Source organism: Heterodontus francisci, chromosome 3 (assembly GCF_036365525.1).
Source record: "Heterodontus francisci isolate sHetFra1 chromosome 3, sHetFra1.hap1, whole genome shotgun sequence".
NCBI classification, from domain to species: domain Eukaryota; kingdom Metazoa; phylum Chordata; class Chondrichthyes; order Heterodontiformes; family Heterodontidae; genus Heterodontus; species Heterodontus francisci.
The window spans coordinates 123,513,490-123,541,381 of NC_090373.1; the positions used below are offsets into that span (position 1 = coordinate 123,513,490).

General features: G+C 42.6%; 1 protein-coding gene across 8 annotated transcripts in view; it reads left to right on the forward strand.

Annotated features, from left to right (window-relative positions):
• The window catches only part of LOC137360379 (glycoprotein endo-alpha-1,2-mannosidase-like), a 281,877-nt gene extending 254,238 nt beyond the window's left edge, over positions 1–27,639 (forward strand). For all 8 annotated transcript variants that reach the window (XM_068025873.1, XM_068025853.1, XM_068025862.1 and 5 more), the window contains 2 exons: positions 16,116–16,189; positions 23,445–27,639. In XM_068025873.1, the coding sequence (XP_067881974.1) occupies positions 16,116–16,189; positions 23,445–24,081 (711 nt within the window). In that variant the 3' untranslated portion in view covers positions 24,082–27,639. The remainder of the gene's footprint in view (positions 1–16,115; positions 16,190–23,444) is intronic.
• The last annotated feature ends 253 nt before the right edge of the window (positions 27,640–27,892 follow it).

The window sequence follows — 27,892 nt, forward strand, 5'->3', positions numbered from 1 at the left end:
CAAGTGAGCGCAGTTCCATGGAGCAAGACAATGGACCAAAATTGTTGGGGGAGTGCGGTTTGATTAACTTTCTTGAGGGCTGTTGAAAGGGTGAGGAGAGATAAAGCATTACAACCACAGACATGCCATTTGCGACTGGCTATTGTTTTACTGTTGTGGGAGGGGTGAAGTCCAGATTGGAGGGATTCAACTGGGTCATGGGAACAATGGGTCACAGAGTTGGGAGGAAACAACAGGTTAAGGGAACTTGAAAGGGAGGTTGGGTTAGTAATTAGCAAGGACAGAGAGTTTTTATTTGAACCTCTGTGTTAGTTGCTCTTTCCCCTTCAAATGTCCCTTTTCAAGTATATACTCAATTCCTTTTTGAAAGTTACTATTGAATCTGTTTCCACCACCCTTTCAGGCACTGCACTCCAGATCATAACTAACTGCATTAATAAAAAAAATCATCCTCTCTCCGCTGGTTCTTTTGCTAATTTAATTTAAATCTATGCCCTCTGTTTATTGACATGCCTGCAAGTGGAAACAATTTCTCCTGCTCTACTTTATCAAACACCTTTATAATTTGAATACTTTAATTCTCTTCATAATCTTCCCTGCTCTAATAAAATTCTTGGATTGACTTGAGGCAGGTGGCAGCTGCTTTTTTGAAAACCTTAACGGGAGGTGATATACAGAAACTGTTACATTCATGGGAATGATTACAAGGTAGTAATCTAATCTGAGGGATTCGTAAACCACAAGATGACATTAAAGCAGCTTAGAACTGTTACCTGAACCTTGATTAGATTGCTGCCTAGAATTCGCATACTCTGGGAACTTAGTGAAATATGTTGTGATTTTTATTTAACTTTTGTTTTTGAGAACAATTGAGCACAAAAATTTGTCCCATCCCTGCAGTACTGTAACACTTTCAGCCTAGCATCCAACCGAGTTTTAATTGCTCTTAAGTTTTTTTTTTGTCATGACTACCTTACCTGGCAGGCTATTCTATATTCTTTACATTAGGAGTTATAGAATCACAGAATAAATACAGTACAGAAGGAGGCCATTTGGCCCATCATGTCTGCATGAGCTCTCTGAATGAGCAATTCACCTAGTGCCATTCCCCCCGCCTTCTCCCCGGAACCCTGCACATTCTTCCTTTTTGGATAACCAATTCTTTCTTGAATGTTTCGATTGAACCTGCCTCCACCACGTTCTCAGGCAGTGCATTCCAGACCTTAACCACTCACTGCATGAAACAGTTTTTCCTCATGTCGCTTTTGCTTCTTTTGCCAATTACTTGAAATCTGTGCCCTCTTGTTCTCAATCCTTGCACGAGTGGGAACAGTTTCTCCTTATCTGTGTCCAGACCCTTTGATCAAGTCACCTCTCGGACCTCTCTAAGGAAAACAATCCCAACTTCTGCAGTCTGTCTTCATAACTGGTTCCTCATCCCTGGAACCATTCTTGTGAATCTTTTCTGCACCATTCTTGTGAATCTTTTCTGCACCCTTTCCAGTGTTTTCACATCTTTCTTAAAGTGCAGCACCCAGAACTGAGACTGAACTAGTGTCTTATACAAGTTCAACATAACTTTTCAGTAAGTTATTTTTTTTCTCTCCTGCAAGCATAAACTGCAAATCTTTCTCCCACCCCACAACTATCTGCACGTTTTTTCAAAGTATAAGAGTGGGAGGGTGGGGATTAAATGTTACACTCCAAGGAGTTTGAACAATTTTTATTGGTGCTTAGATTAATTATTTTTGTGGTGGTTGGTTACATGTTACATTTTTTTTAATGGGGTATAATTTTTTTTTAAAGGTCCTTTTTATAAAAAGATTAATTGACTGATATATTCCATCGCTTTTTCTTGTTGCATTCAGCATGTTTTGTTTAACTAAGTGGTTGTGATTTGTTGAATTTTGTGCCAGTGGGACATTGCAAACCAGAGGCAAAATTATTAATTGAATAGATTTTCTAAGTGCTGAAGGTTTGGGAAAGCACTTGATTGTTAATAAAAATAGAACATTTTGGAAATACATAGCAGATCTGGCAGTATCTGTGGAGAAACAGAGGTCTGTGACCTTTCAGCAGATTGGGGAAAAGTTAGAAATGTAATAGGTTTTAAGCAAGTGAAAGGCGGGAGGGTGGGAAGAAGAACAAAAGGGAGGCTTGTGTTAGGGTGGAGGGCAGGAGAGATCAAATGACAAAAGTTTTCATGGTACAAGGCCAAATGGAGTAGCAGTGGGGCAAGTAAAGAAAAGATGTGTCTAGAGGGGGTGTGAATGGCAGGATAGCAGAAGTCCAAGGAATACAAAGTAAAGGAAATGAGAGAAATGACAGAAACGAGAGAAGAAAACAAACCAGCAAAGAAACACAAAACAACATGTGGGCTGAGGTTATAATCTAAAATTGTTGAACTCAATGTTGAGAAGGCTGTAAAGTGCCCAGTCGAAAGATGAGGTGCATTTCCTCGACCTTCTGTTGAGCTTCATTGGAATACTGCAGGAGGCCAAGAACAGAGGTGGCAAAGTGAGGGCAAGATGCAGAATTAAAATGACAGGTGACTGGAAGTTTGGGGTCATGCTTGTGGACTGAATGGAGGTGTTTCACAAAGCAGTCACCCAATCTATGTTTGGTCTCCCCAATGTAGAACTGAACACATTGTGAGCAACGAAAGCAATATATTAAATTGAAAGAAGTACAAGTAAATTGCTTTTTCACTTGGAAGGAGTGTTTGGGGTCTTGGATGGTGAAATTGGAGGAGGTAAAAGGGCAGGAGTTGCACCACCTGTGCTTGCATGGAAAGGTGCCATTGGAAGGGCAGGGTTTTAGTTTAGAGATACAGCACTGAAACAGGCCCTTCGGCCCACCGAGTCTGTGCCGGCCATCAACCACCCATTTATATACTAATCCTACACTAATTCCATATTCCTACCACATCCCCACCTATCCCTACCACATCCCCACCTATCCCTATCACCTACCTATACTAGGGACAATTTATAATGGCCAATTTACCTATCAACCCGCAGGTCTTTGGCATGTGGGAGGAAACCGGAGCACCCGGAGGAAACCCACGCAGACACAGGGAGAACTTGCAAACTCCACACAGGCAGTACCCAGAATTGAACCCGGGTCGCTGGAGCTGTGAGGCTGCCGTGCTAACCACTGCGCCACTGTGCCGCCCCACAGTGTGCTGGGGTTACTGAAGAGTGAACCAGGGTGTCATGGAGGGAACTGTCCCTTTGGAATGCTGAAAGGGGAGGGGGAAGATGCATTTGGTGGTGGCATCATGCTGCAGATGGCAAAAATGACGGAGGATGTGAGAGTGAATGCGTGCATGTGTGGTGTTGTGAACATTTTGGGGAATTACCTTATAAACTTATTTTAACTTAACTCCCCCATTCACACACACACACTCAAAAAATCAACGGTTAACTGATTTCTTTTTTCAAAAATTATGTTTTAAAAAATTAACTGTTTCTTAAGAATAAATAAATAACTGGGTTGTTCGTCTTTGTGGGTTACATTCCTGATGGATGAGGTATCCTAGTGTAAAAATAATCAAATGCCACTCGAAGTCTCCACACGGATTTGATGAAACAGTCTCTTAGATAAGCATTCAAAGCACTTCAGCTGCAGCAGTCATCACACAGTTCTTTCAACGATGAGCACGTCAATAGGTCTACTTGAATTTTAAAAAATCGACAGTCTTTTGGTTAAAAACTTTATTGCGAATTCCAGAAAACACAGTCAAGAGAGAGTCAATCTTGAAGCAAAGACTCTTTGATTGGAAGTAAAGAAAAGGAATTTTGCTGCCTCCGGCAATACAAATGGTCTCTTCAAAGGGTTTTTCCTCCTTAGGCAATTAACATGGCCTGTAGCTCATTGTAGAATTTCTGCTGAGATAAATAAACAACTCTTTTCTCCAGTAAGCACGCTTCACTGGTGGCTCTCTGAATTGATTGTTACTGGTTTTTACATATAGTTAAATTGAAACATTATACCATGTGACTTCCTCGCTCTCTTGCTGTTGCCTATGTAACAACTGCAGCAGTGGCACACTGTTCTCTTAGTTTTTAAAGGCACACTGTTTTTATACAGGGTCTTAAAGGCACCATGTTTTAATCCGAGGAGAAAATAAATACAGTTCCGTGACATGTTCAAAAAATTGTTAATCTTCTGTTTTAAACCTACAACAAAACCTGTCACTGTGTTTATTTGGCAAGTAAAACACTCGGGTTAGCTTAACATTTTGAATAAAACGTGATTGTGGTCATTTGGGAGGCGAACAGTGGAAACCACCCACACCCTTTGCTACTTGTCTGTAATACTACCGCTTACTATTTACATGCCGGTAAAAGATTTTTGGGTTCCCTTTTATGTTCACTTCCATTCTATTCTCTCTTTGTCAGTCTTATTTTCCTCTTCACCTCCCCTTGCAACCTATTGTATTTAACCTGGTTCTCACTTGAAGAATTTACCTGACATGCATCATACACCCTCTTTTTTTTTTTTTGTTTCATCATAATCTCCATCCTCCTTGTCAACCAAGGAACTCTGGCTTTGGTTCCTCTGCTTTTCCCTCTTGTTGGAATGTACCTAGCCTGTACCGGAAACATCATCTTTAAAGATTAACCATTGTTCTGCTGGAGTTTTCCCTGTCAATCTTTAGTTCCATTTTACCCTCTCATCCCAATGAAGTTAGCTCTCTTCCAATTTAGAAGTAGTACTTTAGATTGTTCCTTTATCTTCTCCATTGCTAATCTAAACCTTATGATTCCATGTTCACTCTTAGCCAAGTGTTCCCCCACAGAAATTTGGTTCACCTCATGCCCCAGCACCAGATCCAGCAATGTCTGCTTCCTAGTTGGATCAAGAACATACTGGTCAAGGAAGTTCTCCTGAACACATTTTGGAAATTCCTTTCCCCTTTCTTAACCTTTACTCTAACATTATCCCAATCGATATTGGGTAATTAAATCCCCCGACTTATTGTCACTGTATAGTTCTTATACATCCCTGTGATTTCCCTGCAGATATGCTCCTCTATCTCTCTCTCAGTATTTGGAGGCCTATATGATACCCCCAGTAGCATGATCATACCCATTTTACTTCTCAAATCTAACCAAATGGATAATAAAAGCAAAATACTGCGGATGCTGGAAATCTGAAATAAAAACAAGAAATGCTGGAACCACTCAGCAGGTCTGGCAGCATCTGTGAAAAGAGAAGCAGAGTTAACGTTTCAGGTCAGTGACCCTTCATCGGAACCAAATGGATTCTGTCTTTGTCCCCTTAAGGACATCCTCTCTTCCCAACACTAAAATATCTTCCCTAATCTGTACTGCTATCCCACCTCCCTTTTTTCCATCCCTATTTTTTCTGAACGCTTCGCATCCTTGATTATTAGATGCCACATTCTCTCCATTTTGAATCCACGTTTCTGTTATTGCCACTCCATCATATTCCCACATGACTATTTGTGCTTGTAGCTCACCAACCTTATTCACCACACTGTGACTTTACATACATGCATTGTCCACCTGTCTTTGTATTCCTCATATCCTTCTTAGTGTGCTCCTATCTAATATGGTACTACTTTCTTCTCCAGTGCGATCCACCGCTCATTCTTTTATGCATCTTATTCCTCTTTTCAACTTGTGGGGAGGCAGTGGTGTAGTGGTAATGTCACTGGACTAGCCCCAGCTATGCCCTGGGGGCATGTTGCAAATCCCACCATGGCAGATGGTGGAATTTGAATTCAATGATTCAATTTGGAATCAAATCTAGTCGAATGGTGACCATGAAACCATTGCTGATTGTTGTAAACAACAAACAAAGAACAGTACAGCACAGGAACAGGCCATTCGGCCCTCCAAGCTTGCGCCGATCTTGATGCCTGCTTAAACTAAAACCTTCTGCACCTCCGGGGTCCGTATCCCTCTATTCCCATCCTATTCATGTATTTGTCAAGATGCCTCTTAAACGTCTCTATGGTACCTGCTTCCACCACCTCCACCGGCATCAAGTTCCAGGCACTCACCACCCTCTGTGTAAAGAACTTACCTCACACATCCCCTCTAAACTTTGCCCCTCTCACCTTAAACCTATGTCCCCCAGTAACTGACTCTTCCACCCTTGGAAAAAGCTTCTGACTATCCACTCTGTCCATGCCGCTTATAACTTTGTAAACCTCTATCATGTCGCCCCTCCACCTCTGTCGTTCCAGTGAAAACAATCCGAGTTTATCCAACCTCTCCTCATAGCTAATGCCCTCCAGACCAGGCAACATCCTGGTAAACCTCTTCTGTACCCTCTCCAAAGCCTCAACGTCTTTCTGGTAGTGTGGCGACCAGAATTGCACACAATATTCTAAGTGTGGCCTAACTAAAGTTCTGTACAGCTACAGCATGACTTGCCTATTTTTATATTCTATGCCCTGACCGATGAAGGCAAGCATGCCGTAAGCCTTCTTGACTACCTTATCCACCTGCGTTGCCACTTTCAGTGACCTGTGGACCTGTACGCCCAGATCTCTCTGCCTGTCAATACTCCTAAGGGTTCTGCCATTTACTGTATACTTCCCACCTGCATTAGACCTTCCAAAATGCATTACCTCACATTTGTCCGGATTAAACTCCATCTGCCATTTCTCCGCCCAAGTCTCCAACCGATCTATATCCTGCAAACCGATCTATATCCATCTGGTTCACGAACGTCCTTTAGGGAAGGAAATCTGCCACCCTACATGTGACTGCAGACCCACAGCAATGTGGTTGACTCTTAAAATGCCCTTTTAAGTGGCTTAGCAAGCCACTCAGTTCAAGGGCAATTAGGAATGGCGCAGTAAATGCTGGCCTAGCCAGCGACATCCACATCCCACAAAACTAATAAAATAAACTTCTTGCACAGGTGCCCATCCCCCTGCCATTTGAGTTTAAACCCTCCCCAACGACACTTGTGTACCTCCCTGCGAAGATATTGATCCCAGTACTGTTGAGGTGCAGCCTGTCCCGTTTAAGTAGGTGCCTCCTGCCCTAAACTGGTTCCAATATCCCAAGAATCTGAAGCCCTTCCTCCTGCACCATCCCTTAAGCCACACATTGATCCTGCCTATTTTCTATTTCTACTCTCGCTGGCGTGAGGCACTGGGAGCATTCCAGAGATTACTACCTTTGAGGTCATACTTTTTAACTTCAGTTCCAGCTCCTGAAAGTCTGACTGTAGGACCTCAATACCTGCTGTCTCTGACATTGGTACTGACGTGTACCACAACTTTGGCTCACTCCCTTCCCCTTGCAGGATAGTCTGCACCCTCTCTCTGATATCCTTTACTCTGGTACCAGAGAGGCAACACGCCATGTGGGACTCATGACGACAGTTACAGAAATACCTGTCTGTCCCCCTAACAATGGAATGCTGTAAAATGGCTGCATTTCTACTGTTTGCTGTTCGCTGCTATGCAGTCCTTTGCCCATTGTTGCCATGGTATGAACTGCAGTCCTTCAAGGTGTCGTCACTCCCAATCTGTGTGGATCCAGAGGACGTAGGTGAGGTTTTAAATGATTACTTTTCATCTTTGTTCACTATGGAGAATGACAATGTAGGTTTTGAGATCAGGGAGGGGGATTGTGATATACTTGAACAAATTAGCATTGAAACGGAGGAGGCATTAGCGGTTTTAGCAGGTTTAAAAGTGGATAAATCCCCAGGCCTAGATGAGATGTATCCCAGGCTGCTATGTGAGGCAAGTTAGGAGATTGCAGGGGCTCTAACACAAATTTTCAAATCCTCTCTGGCCACAGGAGAAGTGCCAGAGAATTGGAGGACAGCGAATGTGGTACCATTATTCAAGAAGGGTAGTAGGGATAAACCAGGTAATTACAGGCCTGTGAGGCTAACATCAGTGGTTGGGACACAATTGGAAAAAATTCTGAGCGACAGGATTAATCTCCACTTGGACAGGCAGGGGTTAATCAAGGATAGTCAGCATGGCTTTGTCAGGGGGAGATCATGTCTAACAAATTTGATTTAATTTTTCGAGGAGGTGATGATGTGTAGATGAGGGTAAAGCATTTGATGTAGTCTGCACGGACTTCCGTAAGGCTTTTGACAAGGTCCCGCATGGGAGATTGGTCAAGAAGGTAAGAGCCCATGGGATCCAGGGCAATTTGGCAAATTGGATCCAAAATTGGCTTAGTGGCAGGAGGCAGAGGGATATGGTCAAGGGTTGTTTTTGTGATTGGAAGCCTGTGACCAGTGGTGTACTGCAGGGATTGGTGTTGGGACCCTTGCTGTTTGTAGTATACGTTAATGATTTTGACGTGAATATAGGAGGTATGATCAGTAAGTTCGCAGATGACACGAAAATTGGTGGTGTCGTAAATAGTGAGGAGGAAAGCCTTAGATTACAGGACGGTATAGATGGGCTGGTAAGATGGGCAGAGCAGTGGCAAATAGAAATTAATCTTGAAGTGTGAGGTGATGCATTTTGGGATGACTAACAAAGCAAGGGAATATACAATGGATGGTAGGACCCTAGGAAGTACAGAGGATCAGCGGGACTTGGATGTACTTGTCCATAGATCACAGAAGGTAGCAGCACAGGTATATAAGTTGGTTAGGAAGGCATATAGGATACTTGCCTTTATTAGCCAAGGCATAGAATATAAGAGCAGGGAGGTTATGATGGAGCTGTATAAAACGCTAGTTAGGCCACAGCTGGAGTACTGTGTACAGTTCTGGTCGCCACACTATAGAAAGGATGTGATTGCACTGGAGAGGGTGTAGAGGAGATTCACCAGGAAATTGCCTGGGCTGGAGCATCTCAGCTATGAAGAGAGACTGGATAGGCTAGGGTTGTTTTCCTTAGAGCAGAGAAGGCTGAGGGGGGACCTGATTGAGGGGCATAGCTAGGGTAGATAGGAAGAAACTTTTTCCCTTAGCAGAGCTGTCAGTAACCAGGTGGCATAGATTTAAGGTAAGGGGCAGGAGGTTTAGAGGGTATTTGAGGAAAATAATTTTCACCCAGATGGTGGTTGGAATCTGGAACACACTGCCTGAAGGGGTTGTAAGAATCGGTTCAGACCTGTATAGGTAAAGAAGTCTCGACACCATTTAAAATCAATTACTCTTTATTGCTTGCAAGCTGAACTCAGTTGATTCTACTGTGCAGGACCACACGCCCCACTGACAGTGTCACAAGTGAGTTAAGTTAAAAACAATGCGAGGTAGCATTTATACATTTCAGAGCATACGTCACTTGTTATTCTAAATTTAGTGTGGTTGCCTAGGCAATTTACAGAAGCGGAAGGTCCAGCAGATTATTCTTAACTTACATCACCATATCTGTCATGAGTTCCGTCTACTCCTTGAGACAATTAGTGTGGTTAGATTAGCTCCAAACTGCATCCTGTTATCACTGTTTCTAAAGGTTAGCACACCCAGTCTGGAGATCACGAACTTGCAATAGTTAGTGAATGAGTCATTTTTGTCTGCTGAGCTTCCCTATCCGAACAAACCAGATGGAACATTTTACTGCTGACATGACCTCACACATCATGCAGCCAGGAGTTTAGTCTTGCTTTCTCTAAACTTGTTTTCATTGTTTTTCCTGGGTTAGGGCTAGGAGTCCGAGCAATTGTCCACATTTCCACAGGGTGGTAGAGGCAGGAACCCACAACATTTAAGAAGTATTTAGATGAGCACTTGAAACACCCGAGCATACAAGGCTATGGGCCAAGTGCTGGTAAATGGGATTAGAATTGATAGACTTGATGGTCGGCATGGACACAGTAGACCAAAGGGCCTGTTTCTGTGCTGTATAACTCTGACTTAAGAAAGATAATGGACTGTAATTAAGAGATGTATTTCCTGAAGTGGTATTGTTTTCAGATTATGGTGAATGGAAAACACTATATGCATCTTGCCATCAGTAATAATTCTGATCAGTAACTTATTCTTTTCCTTGAGACTTGAGTGGACTTGGGATGACATTGGAGAAGTTTCAGCTGCTTTTCTATTCGCTGTTTTGTAACCTACTTGCGTCTGAGTGTTGATGTCTTTCTCTGCGCATTGAAGACTTTGACCAGCTTCTAACAGAATTTATGTACTTAAAGAAATATAAAACAGAAGTATTGTACAAGCAACAGTAATGCCAGACAACATAAAAAAAATGGATAGATGAAGGATTAGTTAGAATTAATTGCTCGTTATTTTCAAAGCAGCAGTATCTCTGTAAAATATACAAAGTAGAGAATACAACCAACCATTTTTTTCAGGAACTATTGCCCTTGTGCTATTTTCTGGAAGGTTTTTTTAAGTATATATTACAATTATTAATCAAATGTTCTTAGGAATTTCTGGCTTATAAACATAAATAGCCACTATTTTAGAGTACCAACAATGTGGGTAAGGGAAATTATTCTGTTACAATGTTTAAAATGCCATTTTCCCATTAGTGAAATTTTGAAAACACTTTATTAAAAAAACTGCAATAGCTATATTTCAACTATCGTTATGCATTTTTGAGATGGCTGTCAAGAGAAGTTTAGTTTGGAAATCAGAAAAAGCACAACATTTTTATTTTGTCATTATTTAAAATAAAGTTAAATGGCATACCAGTGGCTTTTGTTGGCTATTAGTTTTGCTGCCATTGTTTTGATTTCATATCCTGCAGCTTTAAAGTCATTTTTAAATGAGTTTATGTTGAAATCCAGTTTAAAATTAAAAACTGGCAACTGTTTCCATCTAGTGGGAAACAGTGGAAAAGCATTGCAGTTAAAAAGTCATACTTTAAAGGAGAGTTATGTATCTTGATCCTAAGTGTGCTGCTTGAAACAAACTAATTTTGCATTATAGCTTCTCAGGAAGAACTGAGAAGGAGGGTGAATTAAAGTTGGTAAATTTAATGTCAACTTAGGTACAGAAAGGGAATTAAGAGGGAAAAATTGATTTGAGAGAAAGTAAAATGCGACAAAAAGGAAACGGGAGAAATAAAAACTTGGTATTTTTGACATCACCAACAGTTCACCAGTTGAAGGAATGAGGCATTCATACTTTTAATTGTCCACTTTCTGGGCAAGAGAAGTTGATTGGCAGTTGTTAAAGGGGTACTTGTGCTGTTGATTGCTAGACTTAATTTTCTGTGGCACGTTTAGTAGGCAATTTATGTGCAAATGCAACATCTACATGAAAATTGGGGGTGGTGTTAAAAATGAGATGCCGTTTGCACAAAGCTAACAGTGGAGAGACGTAAATTGGCCAGCAACTTATGGTGATTCACAGCGTAGCTTTTCCTCGCCACAAATTGCTGGCCAATATGCGTTTTATTTACAGTTATTTGTTCAGCAAAGTCTGGGCCAGTGACATGGAAACTTGATATATGCCATGTCTTCAGATCATTCATTACAAGTCTAGTATTACTAAGGTATTTTCTAACAGCCAGTTACCTGAATGTGGGCAGGATGATATTTATTGTGAAAAGACTTTGGTGTTCTAATCTATTCCTAAAGGCGATAGTTACACTAAAGCGCTGTTGGGACTCTGCATGTATTTTTGTAGAACTGTTTCTGGAAATGTGCCTGAGAAATAAATCTTGACATGATTTATTCATTCCGAGTTTATGATTTTGCTTGCTAAGAAATTTTCAAGAGTACATAAAGAGAAAGATTATATCTGATATTAAATAAATTACATTCCCTCTTTAACAAATGCCTTTGCACAGTGTAGTTTCGACATGCTTTGTGATTTCCATGTAGATATAAAAATAATAAAAGCAATTTAGCACTATCAAATTTAATGGCAAAACCAAGGGTTAGGTGCATACATGATTATGGGGATGGGGTGGTGGGAGAGGAGGTGCAATTACTGCAATATGACCAGTTAAAACCGTGCAATCTACCAAGGGAAAACATTGAGCTTTCTGCTGCTCACTTAACCAGGACATTCTGATTGGTGAGATAATGAAAGTAGGAAATAACTGCAAGCAGCGCACGTAAGCCTTGTGTAAGTATTTAAGTACTGCTTAAAAAGGGGTCCCACGCTGAACCTTCTGTTTTGGGTAATCTTCTTCTATGGCATGCAGTTTGTCCATATAAATTGGGTGTGTGATCACCCTGAGATCTGTCCTTGTCAAGTAGTCTTCTTAAAGACAGCTGCATAGTTTCTATTGAAGGTAGAAGTATTTCTTTTCTGAATTTTGTCCCATGCATTAGTTAGTTTTTATGTGTGTCTGCTGTTTATTTTACTTCTAATTTTCTTCCTGCCAGTACTTTCCTTTTATGAAACTGCATTAGCGATGGGCATTTCTTTTGGAAGTTCCAAAACAAGGCTGTCCAACATACGGTCCGCGGGCCGGAGTCTGGTCCGCAGATGAAAGCTCTACTCTGCCTTTCCTCCTCCTTGCTGCTTGGTTTTTGCCCTTGGCTTTTTGCTTTCAGCTTCAGAGATGTGAAATTCCTTCCAGCCGCCAAAGGTTTCTATTATAATCAGCCGCCTCGCTTGTTTACGGTGAGTAAGCGCCTGTGAAATGTAGCCCCCCCTGCTCCCTGGTCCTGTGGACAGAACTGTAATCTGGGACGACGAACTTCCAGAGAGCACCACATGCCTGTGTGGCGATTGGCTGTGGCCCATTGGCGCGACCCCATAGGTTAATGAGCAGAGCGGGTCACAACGGAGACAGTAGTCGCAGTCACCCTGGGGAACCGACAGCATGCTGATTAAAGTGAAGGTGAGCCTGAGGCTTGCGAATAGCCCCGGCGGGCCGGAAGAAGAGAGAGAGAGAGATGCACACACACAGAAGAGGAGACAGAGGGAAATGGGGGTGGGGGGGTGTGGCAGATGGCGAGAGATAGGGGTGAGACAGCTAGACAAAGACACGCAGTGGGGGGAGAGAGAGGGAGACTAAAATGGGGGTAGGAGGTGCGGGGGGGGGGGTGGGGGGGTGGTGGGGGGGGGAGATGCGGGGAGAGAGAGAGCGATCATGATCGCTCCTAACATATCCAACTGGAATAGTCTGCATCGCTACGTAAAGTGTGCAGGCAAAAACAATGCTAGGTATCTCTCTAAATCAGTGTTCAACATAGTAAATTAACAAATTATCTTCTCATTTAAAGCTTGTTCACAAAAATGCACTTTTTTTGTTGTTTTGATTAATATTAAAATAAATTTCTAATGCCTTTATCCTTCCAAAATTTGCTCACCGACCCCCCTATGTAGGACAAAATTTGTAATGTGGCCCCTCACGTGAAAAGGTTGGACACTCATGTTCCAAAAGAACTAAGAATTCATGAATGTTAACAAATGCAGGTGTATCCTAATTCGTATGCTCATATTGACACCTGAGGCATTTTGTCCACACCAGTCACTCTGCCTGGAGACCCAGGTTTATAGATCCCTGGTACATGTTTGAAGCCAGCACTATACAAAACAGGCTATATGGATCTCTAACAGAGTGCTTGTGACATTAGTACCATTTTCTGTAATCTGATCTGAAGGCATCTGAAACAGGTAAGGCTTATCTTGCAGAAGGGACTTACCACAGGATGAAGCTGTTGTCCTGCCGATACTTTCAAATCATCCCAGAAGACATCTGCTGGATAAGGTAGTCTACTGTGCATGTGTGTGTCAGGAGAATGAGAATTGCTATGCTTGCAAGGAAAGGAGGCATCAGCTGGCCAGGCTGCCCAACTTCCACCAGGTGGTAAAATTTTCTTAAGTGCCAAGAGTCATAGGTAGAACTTAGTTGGCATCAGGGCCCTTCATATCAGCACCATGGCTTTCTTGAAGAGAAAGGATTTGCATTCAGTTACTGATCAGATGATATTTGACCAAAGAAACATTGTGCATGTTAGTGGTCGCTATGCAGAAAACAACTGTGATTCCTTCATTGCACAGTAGTCCACAGTGATCACATGATTTGAAGGAGGTGAAACTAAGTGCATCGATGGCTGCTGGGCCCACTTAGAAACTGCTGAACAGCAAAGGATCTCCTCTACCTGGATATCTCAGCATCTGTTTGCTGTTCCGTGGCTGCCATCTTCACTTTCAAGAAAGGCGTGCCATACACTTTGGAAGAGTGAGTGTATGCGAAGAGGAATGGCTATGCATGTTCAGGCAGTGCAGCAATAATGGGTTCCACAAGACATGTTTGCAGAAGTGAAGAATTCCCTCTTTACTCCTGATACCAGTAGATCTTTTCATTTGGAACTAGGTATGAGGGAACTGGGCGATGCCATTGTTTCAGTTGGGGACTGTCATGCAGCTTACACCTGTGCTTTTACTGCCATAGAAGTGACCATTTTCCATCGGGACCTCCAAACCTTTACCAACAAAAGCAGCAATGCTCCTCACATGCCCTTTTATTATTTGTTTGTGGGGGATGAGGGGGTCACTGACTAGGCCAGCGTTTATTGTCCATCCCTAATTGCCCTTGAACTGAGTGGCTTGCTAGGCCATTTCAGAGTGCAGTTAAGCGTCAACCACATTGTTGTGGGTCTGGAGTCACGTGTAGGCCAGACCAGGTAAGGATGGCAGATTTCCTTCCCGAAAGGACATTCGTAGTGTATATTGTGTACTAAGCACTGCTTTTCCTATAATGGTAAAATAAATTGACCCTTGGCTCATGACACGATCTCACACAGTGGCAGCTTTGAAGATGGATCATGTTGAATTTTCTGATTGGAGCTCCTCCTCTAATTTGAAATGACCACTGGCACATGTAAAGCTTCTCTAGAGAATCTAGCCTGTAGCATACTTGGCTGGCAAATGGAAAATCCAGTGAAGCAGCAGCTTATCATTAAAGGCCAAGTTGTGATAATGACAGATTATGGGCAGTTGAGTTCCTGTTTTGGATTTTTCATTTTTTAACCTCCCACCTGGTCCAAACTACCTGTTTTGAGGTTTAAAGTTATCCAATATGTAACTTCTATCTATCTAAAAAGAGGGACCATATAACTGGTTATTTGAGCTAATACTAAATTGAGTTATGTACATTTAAAGGGCAAATATATACCATAAAAGAAATACATGCAGCTTTGCTTTGATTTTATTTTAGTTTGTAATCCTATTCACATTCATTGGCAGTTGGTAGCACTCTTACCTGAGACAGAAGGTTCTGGGTTCAAGTTCCACCTCGGGACTTGAGAACAGAAGTCAAGACTGACACTCCAGTGCAGTACTGAGGGAGTGCTGCACTGCTGATGAGACATTAAACTGAGGCCCTTGTAGCACTATTTCAAAGAAAAGCAGGATGTCCTAGTCTCCTGGCCAATATTTTTCCCTCAAATCAACATCACAGAAAACGATTACCTGCTCATTATCACTTTGTTGTTTTTGGGATCTTGCTGTGTGCAAATTAGCTGCTGTGTTTCCTGTATTACAACTGTGACTACAGGTCAAAAGTACTTTATTGGCTGCAAAGCACTTTGCGATGTCCAGTGGCCATGAAAGGCGTTATATAAATGCAAGTTTTTTTTATCTGTCTGTCCATCAATGAATAGGTTTTGGAAAAGGACTTGATTCCCATCCTACAAATGCTATGCATTAGCAGGATGTTATATTTATCATGCTAACTTTCTTGACGATTGGATTTTGCTGATATTTTCTGCTGATTTTTCTGCTTGTTTTCCCCACTTTTGCTTCTTGCAAATATAATTAAATAATTACATTTCAATACTGCTGTAACCAACAGTGCAATAGAGATCAGTCTTGCCTTTTCGTAGCTTCAGTCACAAAATAATCCATGAAAACTTGCCAAGTATGTAATACGGGACTTGCTTCCCATTAAATGATCCCTTGATACATAGAATCTGATGCATTTTGAATTCCTATGTTTGGATTCTGAAGTGCCTTCGCAACCATTCATTTTTTTGTACATTTACACATTTTAAATGTCAACATTCATTGATTGTTCTTCATGAAACTGCCAAGAGTAATCATTGTGTGAATTATGCCTAATCCAAAAAGCTACAAGACAAGTTAGAAACCATTCCTACCCAAGGGGACTATTTAAGAGTTTCACTTTAGAAGTTGAACACTGCTGCATTGTATTATAGATGTGTAATTATCCTGAAATAAAACCTGTCTGGGCCTCTAGTAATTCAGATCTTTTATTTATTTAAAAGGTCACCTTCCACATTGAGCCGTATGAAGGGAGAGAAAACACTTTGTACAGTAATTTGAAGTACATCATCGACAAGTGAGTTTTTTTCCCTGATCAGTATTTTTAAAGTGTCGGTGCTGATTACGGTAATTTTTCACACAACTCTTCTGTCTTATTTGGGACACAAGCAGAGAATAACAATATTGTAAATCAAATATTAACAGTTTTCCATCTTAATTTGTATGAGCAACCTGATGATACCATGGCCAGAATTTAATGCCCCCCCAGGAGTGGGCTGGGGTGGGGGATGGGGAGGGGAGTGGGTGCGGGGGGGGTTGTGTAAAATTGTGTGGGAGGTTTGGGGGAATGCCATGCCCATCGCCTACGCACCATCACTGCTATTTGCCACCTTTCCTACCGCTGGTAAAACAGCCTGTCTGCCCCAGGCCAATTGAGGCTCTTAAGTAGCCAATTAATTGTCACTTAAGGGCCTTCTCCTGCTGCCTGTATTCTACCAGCAGTGGATGGGCACTTCACCAGAGGAGGCAGCCCAGTAATACCTAGGGGCCATCTTGTGGACTGGGGGTGGGCCCCCCTGACCGGGCATCCTCTGGCCCACAGAGGGCCAGCCCCCAAGCAGCACGGCCACCCCTGCTAAAATTACCCCCTCCCCCACCCCGCAGGGTCCTAGCCGATTGTCCCAGGCGAGCCCCAGCCCCACTTATCTGTTCCAAGGCTGGCAGCCATCATAGCTGCTCTCGCTGGGTGCAGTCCCAGCAGTGGCCACCACTCCCAGTGATGCTGTTGGGACTGAAGAGCTGCCAGCGCTCTGGTTGGCTGCCAAATTTTGGAGGTGGGACTTGCTGCCTCAGGAGTAGAAGTCCCGACTGAGGCCAATTAAGGCCCTGGGCTGAGCAAAATAGCAGTGTGGCTTCCAGGCCCGGTGGAGGCAGGCTCTCCCCCAACTTTTCAGCCAGTGGGTTGGGCCACCCCCTCAATGTTAAATTCTGGCCCATGGTACTGATTTATTGTGTATTGGCAAATGGAAAAATGCCAGAGTACAAACAAGTTACTTACAATTGCACTTTCGAGCACCAAACTACCAGTCTTCGACCTTCCATTCACCAAATACTTCTGCAGCTGTCGACCAGCTCAACCATTGTCTCACCTCCACCTTTGCTCAAGTCCCCAGGAAAATAATTACTGTCTTCCGTCCTGATCATTTTCCCAAAGTATGGCTGCCATTTTCACTCCCTCAAGTCCAAGAGGTGCAGACTTGAGTGTATCTGGCATATAACTGGTTAGGTATCCAACATCAGATCTGCTGAACTGCTGTCCATCTTCTGATCTGGGTGGAATACATCAGGTACTGTTGGGCCCGTCTCTCTTCTGCTAAAACTACACAATATCATCCTAGAGAGCTAAGATAACTGCTGGCTTTTTCCATCACCAAACATCTCCTTAAACTCCTCTTCTCTTTCCCCTTCTATCCTTCTGACCAACAACATATGTGAAGAGCTCATGACATTTGTGAGTAATATTCCCCTCCTTCCCACCAAATCAAACCTCCCTCCAGACTCCCCTCATGCCCTCTCTGAACTCATCTTGTTCATGAAACTCAGCCTCTTAAAACAAAGAAAGAACAAAGAAAATTACAGCACAGGAACAGGCCCTTCGGCCCTCCAAGCCTGCGCCGATCCAGATCCTCTATCTAAACATGTCGCCTATTTTCTAAGGGTCTGTATCTCTTTGCTTCCTGCCCATTCATGTATCTGTCTAGATAATTCTTAAAAGACGCTATCGTGCCCGCGTCTACCACCTCCGCTGGCAACGCGTTCCAGGCACCCACCACCCTCTGCATAAAGAACTTTCCACGCATATCCCCCCTAAACTTTTCCCCTCTCACTTTGAACTCGTGACCCCTAGTAATTGAATCCCCCACTCTGGGGAAAAAAGCTTCTTGCTATCCACCCTGTCTATACCTCTCATGATTTTGTACACCTCAATCAGGTCCCCCCTCAATCTCCATCTTTCTAATGAAAATAATCCTAATCTGCTCAACCTCTCTTCTTAGCTAGCGCCCTCCATACCAGGCAACATCCTGGTGAACCTCCTCTGCACCCTCTCCAAAGCATCTACATCCTTTTGGTAATGTGGCGACCAGAATTGCACGCAGTATTTCAAATGTGGCCGAACCAAAGTCTTATACAACTGTAATATGACCTGCCAACCCTTGTACTCAATACCCCGTCCGATGAAGGAAAGCATGCCGTATGCCTTCTTGACCACTCTATTGACCTGCGTTGCCACCTTCAGGGAACGATGGACCTGAACACCCAAATCTCTCTGTACATCAATTTTCCCCAGGACTTTTCCATTTACTGTATAGTTCACTCTTGAATTGGATCTTCCAAAATGCATCACCTCGCATTTGCCCTGATTGAACTCCATCTGCCATTTCTCTGCCCAACTCTCCAATCTATTTATATTCTGCTGTATTCTCTGACAGTCCCCTTCACTATCTGCTACTCCACCAATCTTAGTGTCGTCTGCAAACTTGCTAATCAGACCACCTATACTTTCCTCCAAATCATTTATGTATATCTCTTGCTCCCTTTAATGGGAATGTGTTTAAGTGCTAACAACCCAACTTCCATTCCTTGCTTCCGTGCTACTTGACTTTGCATATGGGTCTCTCTGTTCAGGAGTTGTCCTTTCATTGTTATCACCCAACACCCCCAACCCCTTTCAAAAAAAAACCTGGATTCCTGTGTCTGATTCAACAACAAGAACTTGTATTTATATAGCACCTTTAATGTAATAAAATGTCCCAAGGCCAAGGAGCATAATAGAGCAAAATTTGGCACCAAGCCAAATAAAGTGATATTAAGGCAGATGGCCAAAAGCTTGGTCAAAGAAGTAGGTTTTAAGATGCATCTTAAAGCGAGAAAGAGAAGTAGAGAGGCGGAAATGTTTAGGGAGGAAATCCCAGAGCTTAGGGCTGAATTGCTGAAGGCACGGCCACCAATGGAGTGATTGAAATTGGGGATATTCAAGAGGCCAGAGATAGATGAGCACAGATATCTCTGGGTGGGGTGGGAGGGGGGGGGTGTTGTAAACAGAAGTAGTTAGAGAGGGGCGAGGCCTTAGCAGTATTTTAAAACAAGGAGAAGGCTCTTAAAATAGAGATGTTGCTTAACCAGGGGCCAATGTAGGTCAGTGAGCACAGGGGTAATAGGTGAATGTGATTTGGTGCGAGTAGGGACAGGGGCACCAGAGTTCTGAATGACCTCACGTTTACAGAGGATAAAATGTAGGAGGCTGGCCAGGAGTGCATTGGAATAGTCAAGTCTCTGGTTAAAAAAAAAATGCTCAGATGAAGCTTTCAGCCATAAATGAGCTGAGGCAAAGTCAGGTGATGTTATGGTGGTAGAAATAGGTGGTCTTAGTGATGGTGCGGATATCTGGTCAGAAACCCACCTTGGGGTCAAAAATGGAAACTATCTGGTTCAGCCTCCGATAGTTGCTGGGGAGAGGGATAAAATTGGTAGCTAGGGAATAGAGTTTGTACTGGGGACTAAAGACAATGGCTTCAGTCTTCCCAATATTTAATTAGATGAAATTTCTGCTCATCCAGAACTGGATGTCAGATAAGTAGCCTGTGAATTTTGCAACAGTAGGGGAGTTGAGAGAGGTGATGGTGAGATAGAGCAGGTTGTTGTCAGCGTACATGTGAAAACTGTTGCTGTGTTTTCGGATATGTCATGTTGCCGAGGGGCAGCATGTAGATAAGAGCTCGGAGGACCAAGGATTGATCCTTGGTGTAACAAAAACAAAAAATTCTGGAAATACTCAGCAGGTCTGGCAGCATCTGTGGAGAGAGAAACAGTAAACATTTCAGATGAAAGGTCATCAACTTGGAACATTAACTCTGTTTCTCTCTCCACACACGTTGCCCGACGTTCTGCATGATTCTGGCCTTTGATATTGGGAGTTATATACAGCTATGAAAGCGTGTAACATTTAGAATAGACCAGGGTGATTTTTTTATCTCCCTCTACTCTGGCTGTTGGCTTTTATCAAACCTACTGCTATGGTTCTGCCTGCTTTTAAGTACATCTGTATAGCTATGAGACATTGTTTGTGCCAAGATGTTGGCAGCACTATTTTTTTCTCTTTCAGTCAGATCAGGGAGATTAAAATGGGAGTGTATTGGTCATATTTTAATGACTTGCCTATTCCTTCGCTCTACTCCATCAAGTGAAGCTGAAAATTTTACCACATTTTTTTAAAGGAATTGGTTGGAAGCAAGTACTGTGATGCACGTTAATACTCCCAACACATTTTTCTGCAGTGTGATAAAACCAGAGTTTGTGCTCACAGATCCCCAGGTGGGAAATTACAGACCACAACTTAACAAGGAGGCTAGATGTTTACCTACAAGAAGAAGGAAGAAGATGGTGTGCAAGAGATTAACTGATTTCTAAATACAAATGACATAAGGGGATATGAGGATAGTGTGGGGAAAAAGACGTTGAAGTGGATGATCAGCCATGACCATATTGAACGGCAGGGCAAGCTTTTTTAACAGTTCAAAATGAAACAAAAATCTTTCCAAAGGCAAGTCACATGACAACCATAAATCTTGGTTTGTCATTCCCTCGTAAACAACCTTTTCAGAGTCGCAAGCACAAACCCCCTGCTGGGTTCTTTGCAAACAGATGCTTTCCAGTAAGATTTGTTTGCTGGTCAACCTTCTGTTGACCTTCCTTTTAAGAAAAACACCCAAAGTTCAAGATTTCAGCATCCGTGGAATCCTTTTCAGTTTTTAAAATATAGATTCTCAAGTTTTAACAAAAAGTGGAAACCCTCGTAACAATTAGTACATCTGCCATGGTACTGCATACAGGGAATCAGGACTTTTTCTTTCAAGATTCTGGTGTTAGTTTCTTATTTCCTTTAGGCATCATAAAGTGAGGCATTAACGTAACAAAGTGATTCTTGACAACGCAGCCAACCGCTGACGTCATCAGACTGTGCCAACCTGCACACATGCGCAAACGCGCTCCTGCTCTCTGTGTGTGCGTGACGTTCTGCATTGCCAGGACTGGTTGGCGCATGCGCAGATAACGTCATTGTGTAATGCGGGAAGTGGGGAGAGAGCAGGTGGGAAGCAGAGAGAGAATGGGGGGGGGCGGGGGGAAGCGGGGAGAGAGCGAAGGAGGGGGGGAAAGCGGGGAGAGAGCAGCTGAAGACCTTGGTGGCAGTGGGTGTGGGTGCGCTCTCCTCCTCCCCGCCCCCCGACGCACTGACTCCCCGTTCTCCCCCCACCGCCCGCGCTCTCCCTGCTTCCCCCCCCCCCGGCCACCTGCTCTTTTCCCACTCTCCCGCCCTCTCTTCCCCCCCCCCCCCCGATAGCCACTGACTCCCCGCTTCACCTACCCCCCCCCCAGCCCATTTTCTCCCGGCTCCCTCCCCTGCCCACTCTCTCCCTGCTCCCTCCCCAGCCCACGCTCTACCCACTCTCTCCCCCCTCCCCCCGCCTGCTCTCTCCGGCCATTCGCTTCCCCCACCCCACCCGCTCTCTCCGCCCATTGTGTGCTGCCATGGGTTTACATTGCCTTTCTGTGATTATTTGAGCAGCACCATCTTTAGTCCTGGCAGCTGCCTGAACATTGCAGACTGTGCTGTTTTAGTGGAACAGGCTACATTTGCGCATGTGCCAGCCACCTAGTGGTTGTGTTGTCAGCAAATGCAGCCTTAACGTAAACATAGTTCACAAAAACTTGCAAAAAATATTGAATTACATTTATTTCATTTTTGACCAGTTGGCTGGGCCATCTCATTTAGTTATTAAGAAAGATAGATTTGTATTTATATAGCAACTTTCATGGCCACCGGACATCTCGAGCACTTTACAGCCAATGGAGTAATTTTGAAGTGTAGCCACTGTTGTAATGTTGGAAATTGGCTGGCAAGGTTGGCACATCATTAAATTTTATATTACAGATTTCCAATATCGTATGATGAGAAACTAGGTAGAGGATGAATCGAATGTGAATGATTTCATTAATGAGTGTATATATTTGACACAGCTTCGTATTTTTCAGATTTTTCGTTCATGGTTTGGCGGTTGCACTAAATCAGTAATTTTATTGTTGCCAACCTATGGTTGGAATATTCGAGTTAAAGTTGAAAAAATGGTTATTTGAGTAAAGAACGTCTGAAAAACAGTTTTAACTATGGTTAAAGTAAATCTGGCAACAATTCTATATCAGTGATGAATTGAATCATCGGTTAAACATCGGAAAACAAACTAAAAGAAAAACTAATTTTTTTTTTCTTTTTTTTTATATGGTTATTTTATTTTAATTTTTGTTTCTACTGTGCCTACCCACTGTTTTTTTTAATGTTTGTGCTTGGAGTGCTTGGTGCTTTGCAGTCAATTCACACCCTCTATGCACTAACGCTTTGTCTTTCAGCACACAATTGACATATTGTTTGCCTTTGTTCCATGACCTTCTGGTCAGTTATTCTCTGTGACTTTGTCCTCTCAACACCTCTTTTGTTATCTCTTGCCCCACCCCTGCTTTACTTGCTTAAAACCTTTTACATTTCTAATATCTGTCAGTTCTGATGAAGGGTCGCTGACCTGAAATGTTAACTCTGCTTCTCTCTCCACAGATGCTATCCAATCTGCTGAGTATTTCCAGCATTTCTTGTTTTTATTTAGTCAGCATTACTGTCAGCTTTCTGTCCTTGAGCCTATTTCATATCATTGCCACTGCCTCTTTTAATCCCATGTCCCTTTGAATCTCTTAGTTATTTGGAGAACCAGAGTTCATTCGTAACTGTTTTTTTCATATTATTTCATGGGATGTGAGCATCGCTGGCAAGGCCGGTATTTGTTGCCCATCCCCAATTGCCGTTGAGAAAGGTGGTGGTGAGCCGTTTTCTTGAACTGCTGCAGTCTGTGGTGTAAGTCGACCCACAGTACTGTTAGGAAGGGAATTCCAGATTTTTGACCAACGACAGTAAAGGAATGGCAATATAGTTCAAAGTCAGGATGGTATGTGACTTGGAGGGGAACTTGCAGGTGGTAGTGTTCTCATGTGCCTGCTGCCCTTGTCCTTCTAGATGGTAGAGGTTGTGGGTTTGGAAGGTGCAATCGAAGGAGACTTGGTGAGTTGCTGCAATGATTCTTATATATGATTTTAAATTCAGCCTTTATGTTGAAAATTGACAGCATGTACTGGACCACAACTTTGGAATTGGTTGTTGCTGAAGTTTCATGGTAAAATCTTATGAATATTACCAGTGTTTTTTCTTCTTTTATTTCTTCCCTTTGCAGGTATGGATCCCATCCTGCATTTTACAGGTACAAGACCCGCACAGGAAGAAACCTTCCAATGTTCTACATTTATGACTCATACTTAACAAGCCCAGGGTCTTGGGCCAATCTTCTCTCTGTCTCTGGATCACGCTCTCTTCGAAACACTCAATATGATGCATTATTCATTGCGCTAATTGTAGAAGAAAAGCATAAAAATGAAATTCTTCAGGCTGGATTTGATGGAATGTATACGTACTTTGCAACAAATGGATTCTCCCATGGTTCTTCCCATCATAACTGGCAAGCAATAAAAGATTTCTGTGATAGTAATAATCTTATGTTTATCCCAAGTGTAGGACCAGGCTATATAGACACTAGCATAAGGGCTTGGAACAACCATAATACTAGGAACCGAGTCAATGGCAAGTATTATGAGACTGCTTTAAGTACTGCCCTTCTGGTGCGTCCAGAAATAATCACTATAACTTCCTTTAATGAGTGGCATGAAGGAACTCAGATTGAAAAAGCTGTACCCAAGAAGTCAAGTCAGTTAGTTTATCTGGACTATCTACCTCATAAGCCAGATATCTACCTAGAGCTAACTCGTAAATGGGCAGAAAAGTTTCGCAGAGAGAAAGAACAATGGTTGATGTGACCTTTTTGAGTCTTCCTTGAGAAAGGGAATAGAATAATTTTGAGGTATGGCATCAAGTATTACAAAAGAATAGTTCATTTTGGGTTCGAGGCCTGTCTTAGTTTACGGCGACTCGGGTATTCTAAAAACAAAGTCTGTTGCAGTATTGGGTTGGAAAACATTGTACACTGAAAGTGACATTTGTGAAAGTTTGGATTTTTTAATCTTCTGTTGAACGTGGTAACTTTTATGCTAGGTACAGTCTTATGGGTGCAAGTAGCCCTCCTTTGTCTTGTCCAAGTTACCATTCTTTATATGTCGTCCTGACTTGAGTGTTTGCAATCAGTTCAACCATTGAGAATTATGCAGACACCATTTCTAACATTGTGTGCCTGTGTGTGTGGTGATAGTGATCATGAGTTGTAATGTTGGCTGGTTCCCTCTCAAGCCCACAGGCACAAGAGATCAATTGTAGTACCAGTAGCAGTGCCACAGCACAATCCAGCTATCTAACCTGGGGCCTACTGTACTATAATATATGGCTCAATGTTACAGCATGGTGAATTTACCTACTGAGCTATCAACTTACTTGAATGATAAACCTTTAACTTGGTGGTCACTGTTAGAACACTGAATAGTATTGAAAATATGTAGGCTTTCAGTTGCATAACCAATAATGGAGAATGCTGGGATGTGTTTTCGGGGAAGGTAGTTGATGGCTCAGACACAGCTTGAGTTCTTGCAGCATTTGCACTCTCATGAATCTCTTCTAGAAGCAGCACAAGAATAGATCAGATTGAGGTGGGGAGGGAGGGGTGGTGGTGAAACTTAGGGCTGGATATTTAGCCCCCACTGGGGCCAGGAACGGAGGCGGGCAGGTGCGGAATTTCGTGCCACTGGCAAGTGTGCCAGATCCCCGGCTCCATCCTCTCCCTGGGCCATTTACCTAGGGGTGGCAGGGCTACCAGCCCGCAAATGGAGGATAGCCAATTGACCTAATTAAAGGCCTATTAAGACCTGTTAACTGAGGCAGAGTGGGATTTTCCAGTCGGCCTCCAGGTTTCCGGTGACAGTGGGACGCAGTTTAACTGCTTGTAGGCAGACTTGGGTGCCAGTGCTCCAGGCAGCCTTTGAGGCCCTCCCTGCCTGCCTGTGTGCAGCAGCAGCCATGGGCTTTCCTGTGAAAGTGTTTCTCCCCCCTCCCCCCCCCCCCCCCCCCCCCTCCACAGTAATGGCCCAGCTGCAAACGCCATTTTTAATTTAAAGTTTGAAAATGCTGGAAAGAGGGCACCTGCATTTTGAAGCACCCTCTCTCTCGCTTACCTGACGTGGTATCCTGCTGCTGCTTTCAAGCTGGAAGGCCTCTGATTGGCCCTCCAGTTTAGAGAGCCCGCCAGTATCCTTAATTAGATGGTAAGCCCGCTCCCAGGCCGTTAATTGGCAACTCCAGGGAAAATCATGTTGAGTGACTGCATGGGAAACAGTGCGGGCTTCTGACCCTGATGGCTGGGTTCTGAAGCCTGCATGGAAAATCCTGCCCTTAGTCAATGGCATTCGTACACAAGCCTGTAAAATTCTTCACATTTCTTGGGACCTTTTTCAAGTTTGAGAAAGTATCACATATTGACTGGCATTATTTAAATTTCCTTTACTATATTGTGCATGTATAATATAACATTTTAATTGGTAAATTTGTCAAATGTGTATTTCAGACTTTAACACTTGAATTATTTCTTGATTTTATTTATATTACTGCACCTGTGGATTTCTTTTTTTAAATTGTTGGTTGAGTAATGAATGTCCTTCGGATTGTAAACTCAACATTTCACGATGTCTTTTTATTTAAAGACTTGAATTGGTAATGGCTTCTCAGAATTTTTAATTTTGGAGTCTGTTGAATTGGGACAAATGTACTTGCTCCTGATCGGCCCTGCATTAGTACACAATAACTGCATGGTGCGTAAGTAAGGTTTCCAAATACCTGTCTTAAGGGCCAATTTTTTGCCAGTGCTGCGATAACACTTGTGCTGTTAGGGCTGTTCATTTGTGATTTGCTTCCCTATTTAAAATAAAATTCAGTTGATTTTAGGATTGTCCATGAGATGAACAGATTCCATTCGTTACCTTTTTCCTTAATACCAATCACAATGCCCACATTTTGAATATGCACTGGTAAGTTTTCCACTGAAGATAAATTTGAAATTACACCTCTGCCAGTGTGTCCTATTTGACAGACTTTAATTGTATTCGAGTTGACCAGACTAGTATTTTGTGCTTTCTTTACTAGTTTCATTTGGAAATAATGTTTACTGGAGTGGAAATGTAATGAACCATTTTTTGTTTTGATGATCAGTAACGTTTAAGGTTTAAGCCTTTTAAACTTGCACAAACTGTATGATCTACTTTTGGAGAATATGTCCAGCATTATATGATTTTTATTGTGAAACACTAACCATCAGACTGTCCTTGTAGCAATACTGTTGTATATTTTCTTTGATTTTTGTTTCCCTACTGTGTTAGGTTACTTACCATGATTCTGATTTTGATTTTTAGCTTTCTCCCATGTGGTTGGGCTCTACATTGTCCTGTTTAGATCTTTCCCTGTAGTTAATGAGCCACTTCAGGATATTCCTAACTTTCTCCTGGGGGCCAGGTTAATTGCTTCTCCATAATGATATTGGAAAAGTGGAAATCAATAATTCTTTAAAGTGATTTACAAAGTATCTGGCTACTGTCTGAGGGGTAATTCTGTTAGATCATGATATCAGAGACATATCAGTTCAGTTATTATACATAATGGTTATGCTCCTGGACTATTAATCCAGAGGCCTGTATGAATAATCCATTGTCTTCATATCTGACCAGTTTCAAAAATAAATTTAGTGTAAAAAATATGGAAATAAATAACTGCTGGTATCAATAAAAGTGACTGTGACTCTGTTGGATTGTGGTAAAAACCTAATTGGATCACTCATGTCCTTTAAGGAAGGAAACTTGCCATCTTTACCCAGTCTGGCCTACATGCGACTCCAGTCCCTCACAAACATAGTTAGCTCTTAACTCCTTTCTGAAGTGGCCCAGCAAGCTACTCCGTTTTATCAAACTGCTACATGCCTCAGGTTCAAGAACAGCATCCACTACCACCACCTCAGGGAAGCTAGGAATGTGTAATTAATTCAGATCTTGCCAGCTATGACCACATTCTGAGAATGAATTTAAAAACAAAGTTGGGCACATGCTGACCAACATGTGCTGACATTTCAGATGAGAGTGTGGGTCCATGTCAGCAATGTATATTCACACATTAGCTCTGTGTGCACAGCTTTCATATCTTTGTTTTTAACAGATAAAATTGTAGACCAAGTTTTTGATGTGTGTTCATTTTTTGGGTGAGGAGCTGATTGGAGGGTGAAATAACTGTCTTGAAATTTTGATTTCAAAATCCTTTTGCTGGTTCAGGGAAACTCAGGCTGGTTGTGATAATCCCACCAATACTATGCCTGAAATCAGCTAATTCAGTACAGACCAAACAAAAACAAGAAATGCTGGAATCACTCAGCAGGTCTGGCAGCATCTGTGGAAAGAGAAGCAGAGTTAACGTTTCGGGTCAGTGACCCGAAGTTCCGAAGAAGGGTCACTGACCCGAAACGTTAACTCTGCTTCTCTTTCCACAGATGCTGCCAGACCTGCTGAGTGATTCCAGCATTTCTTGTTTTTGTTTCAGATTTCCAGCATCCGCAGTATTTTGCTTTTATTTCAGTACAGACCAATATGGTTCGCATCTTGGACCTTTTATTGTCTTCAGTCAGCACTAAACTATGTGGTGGATTTA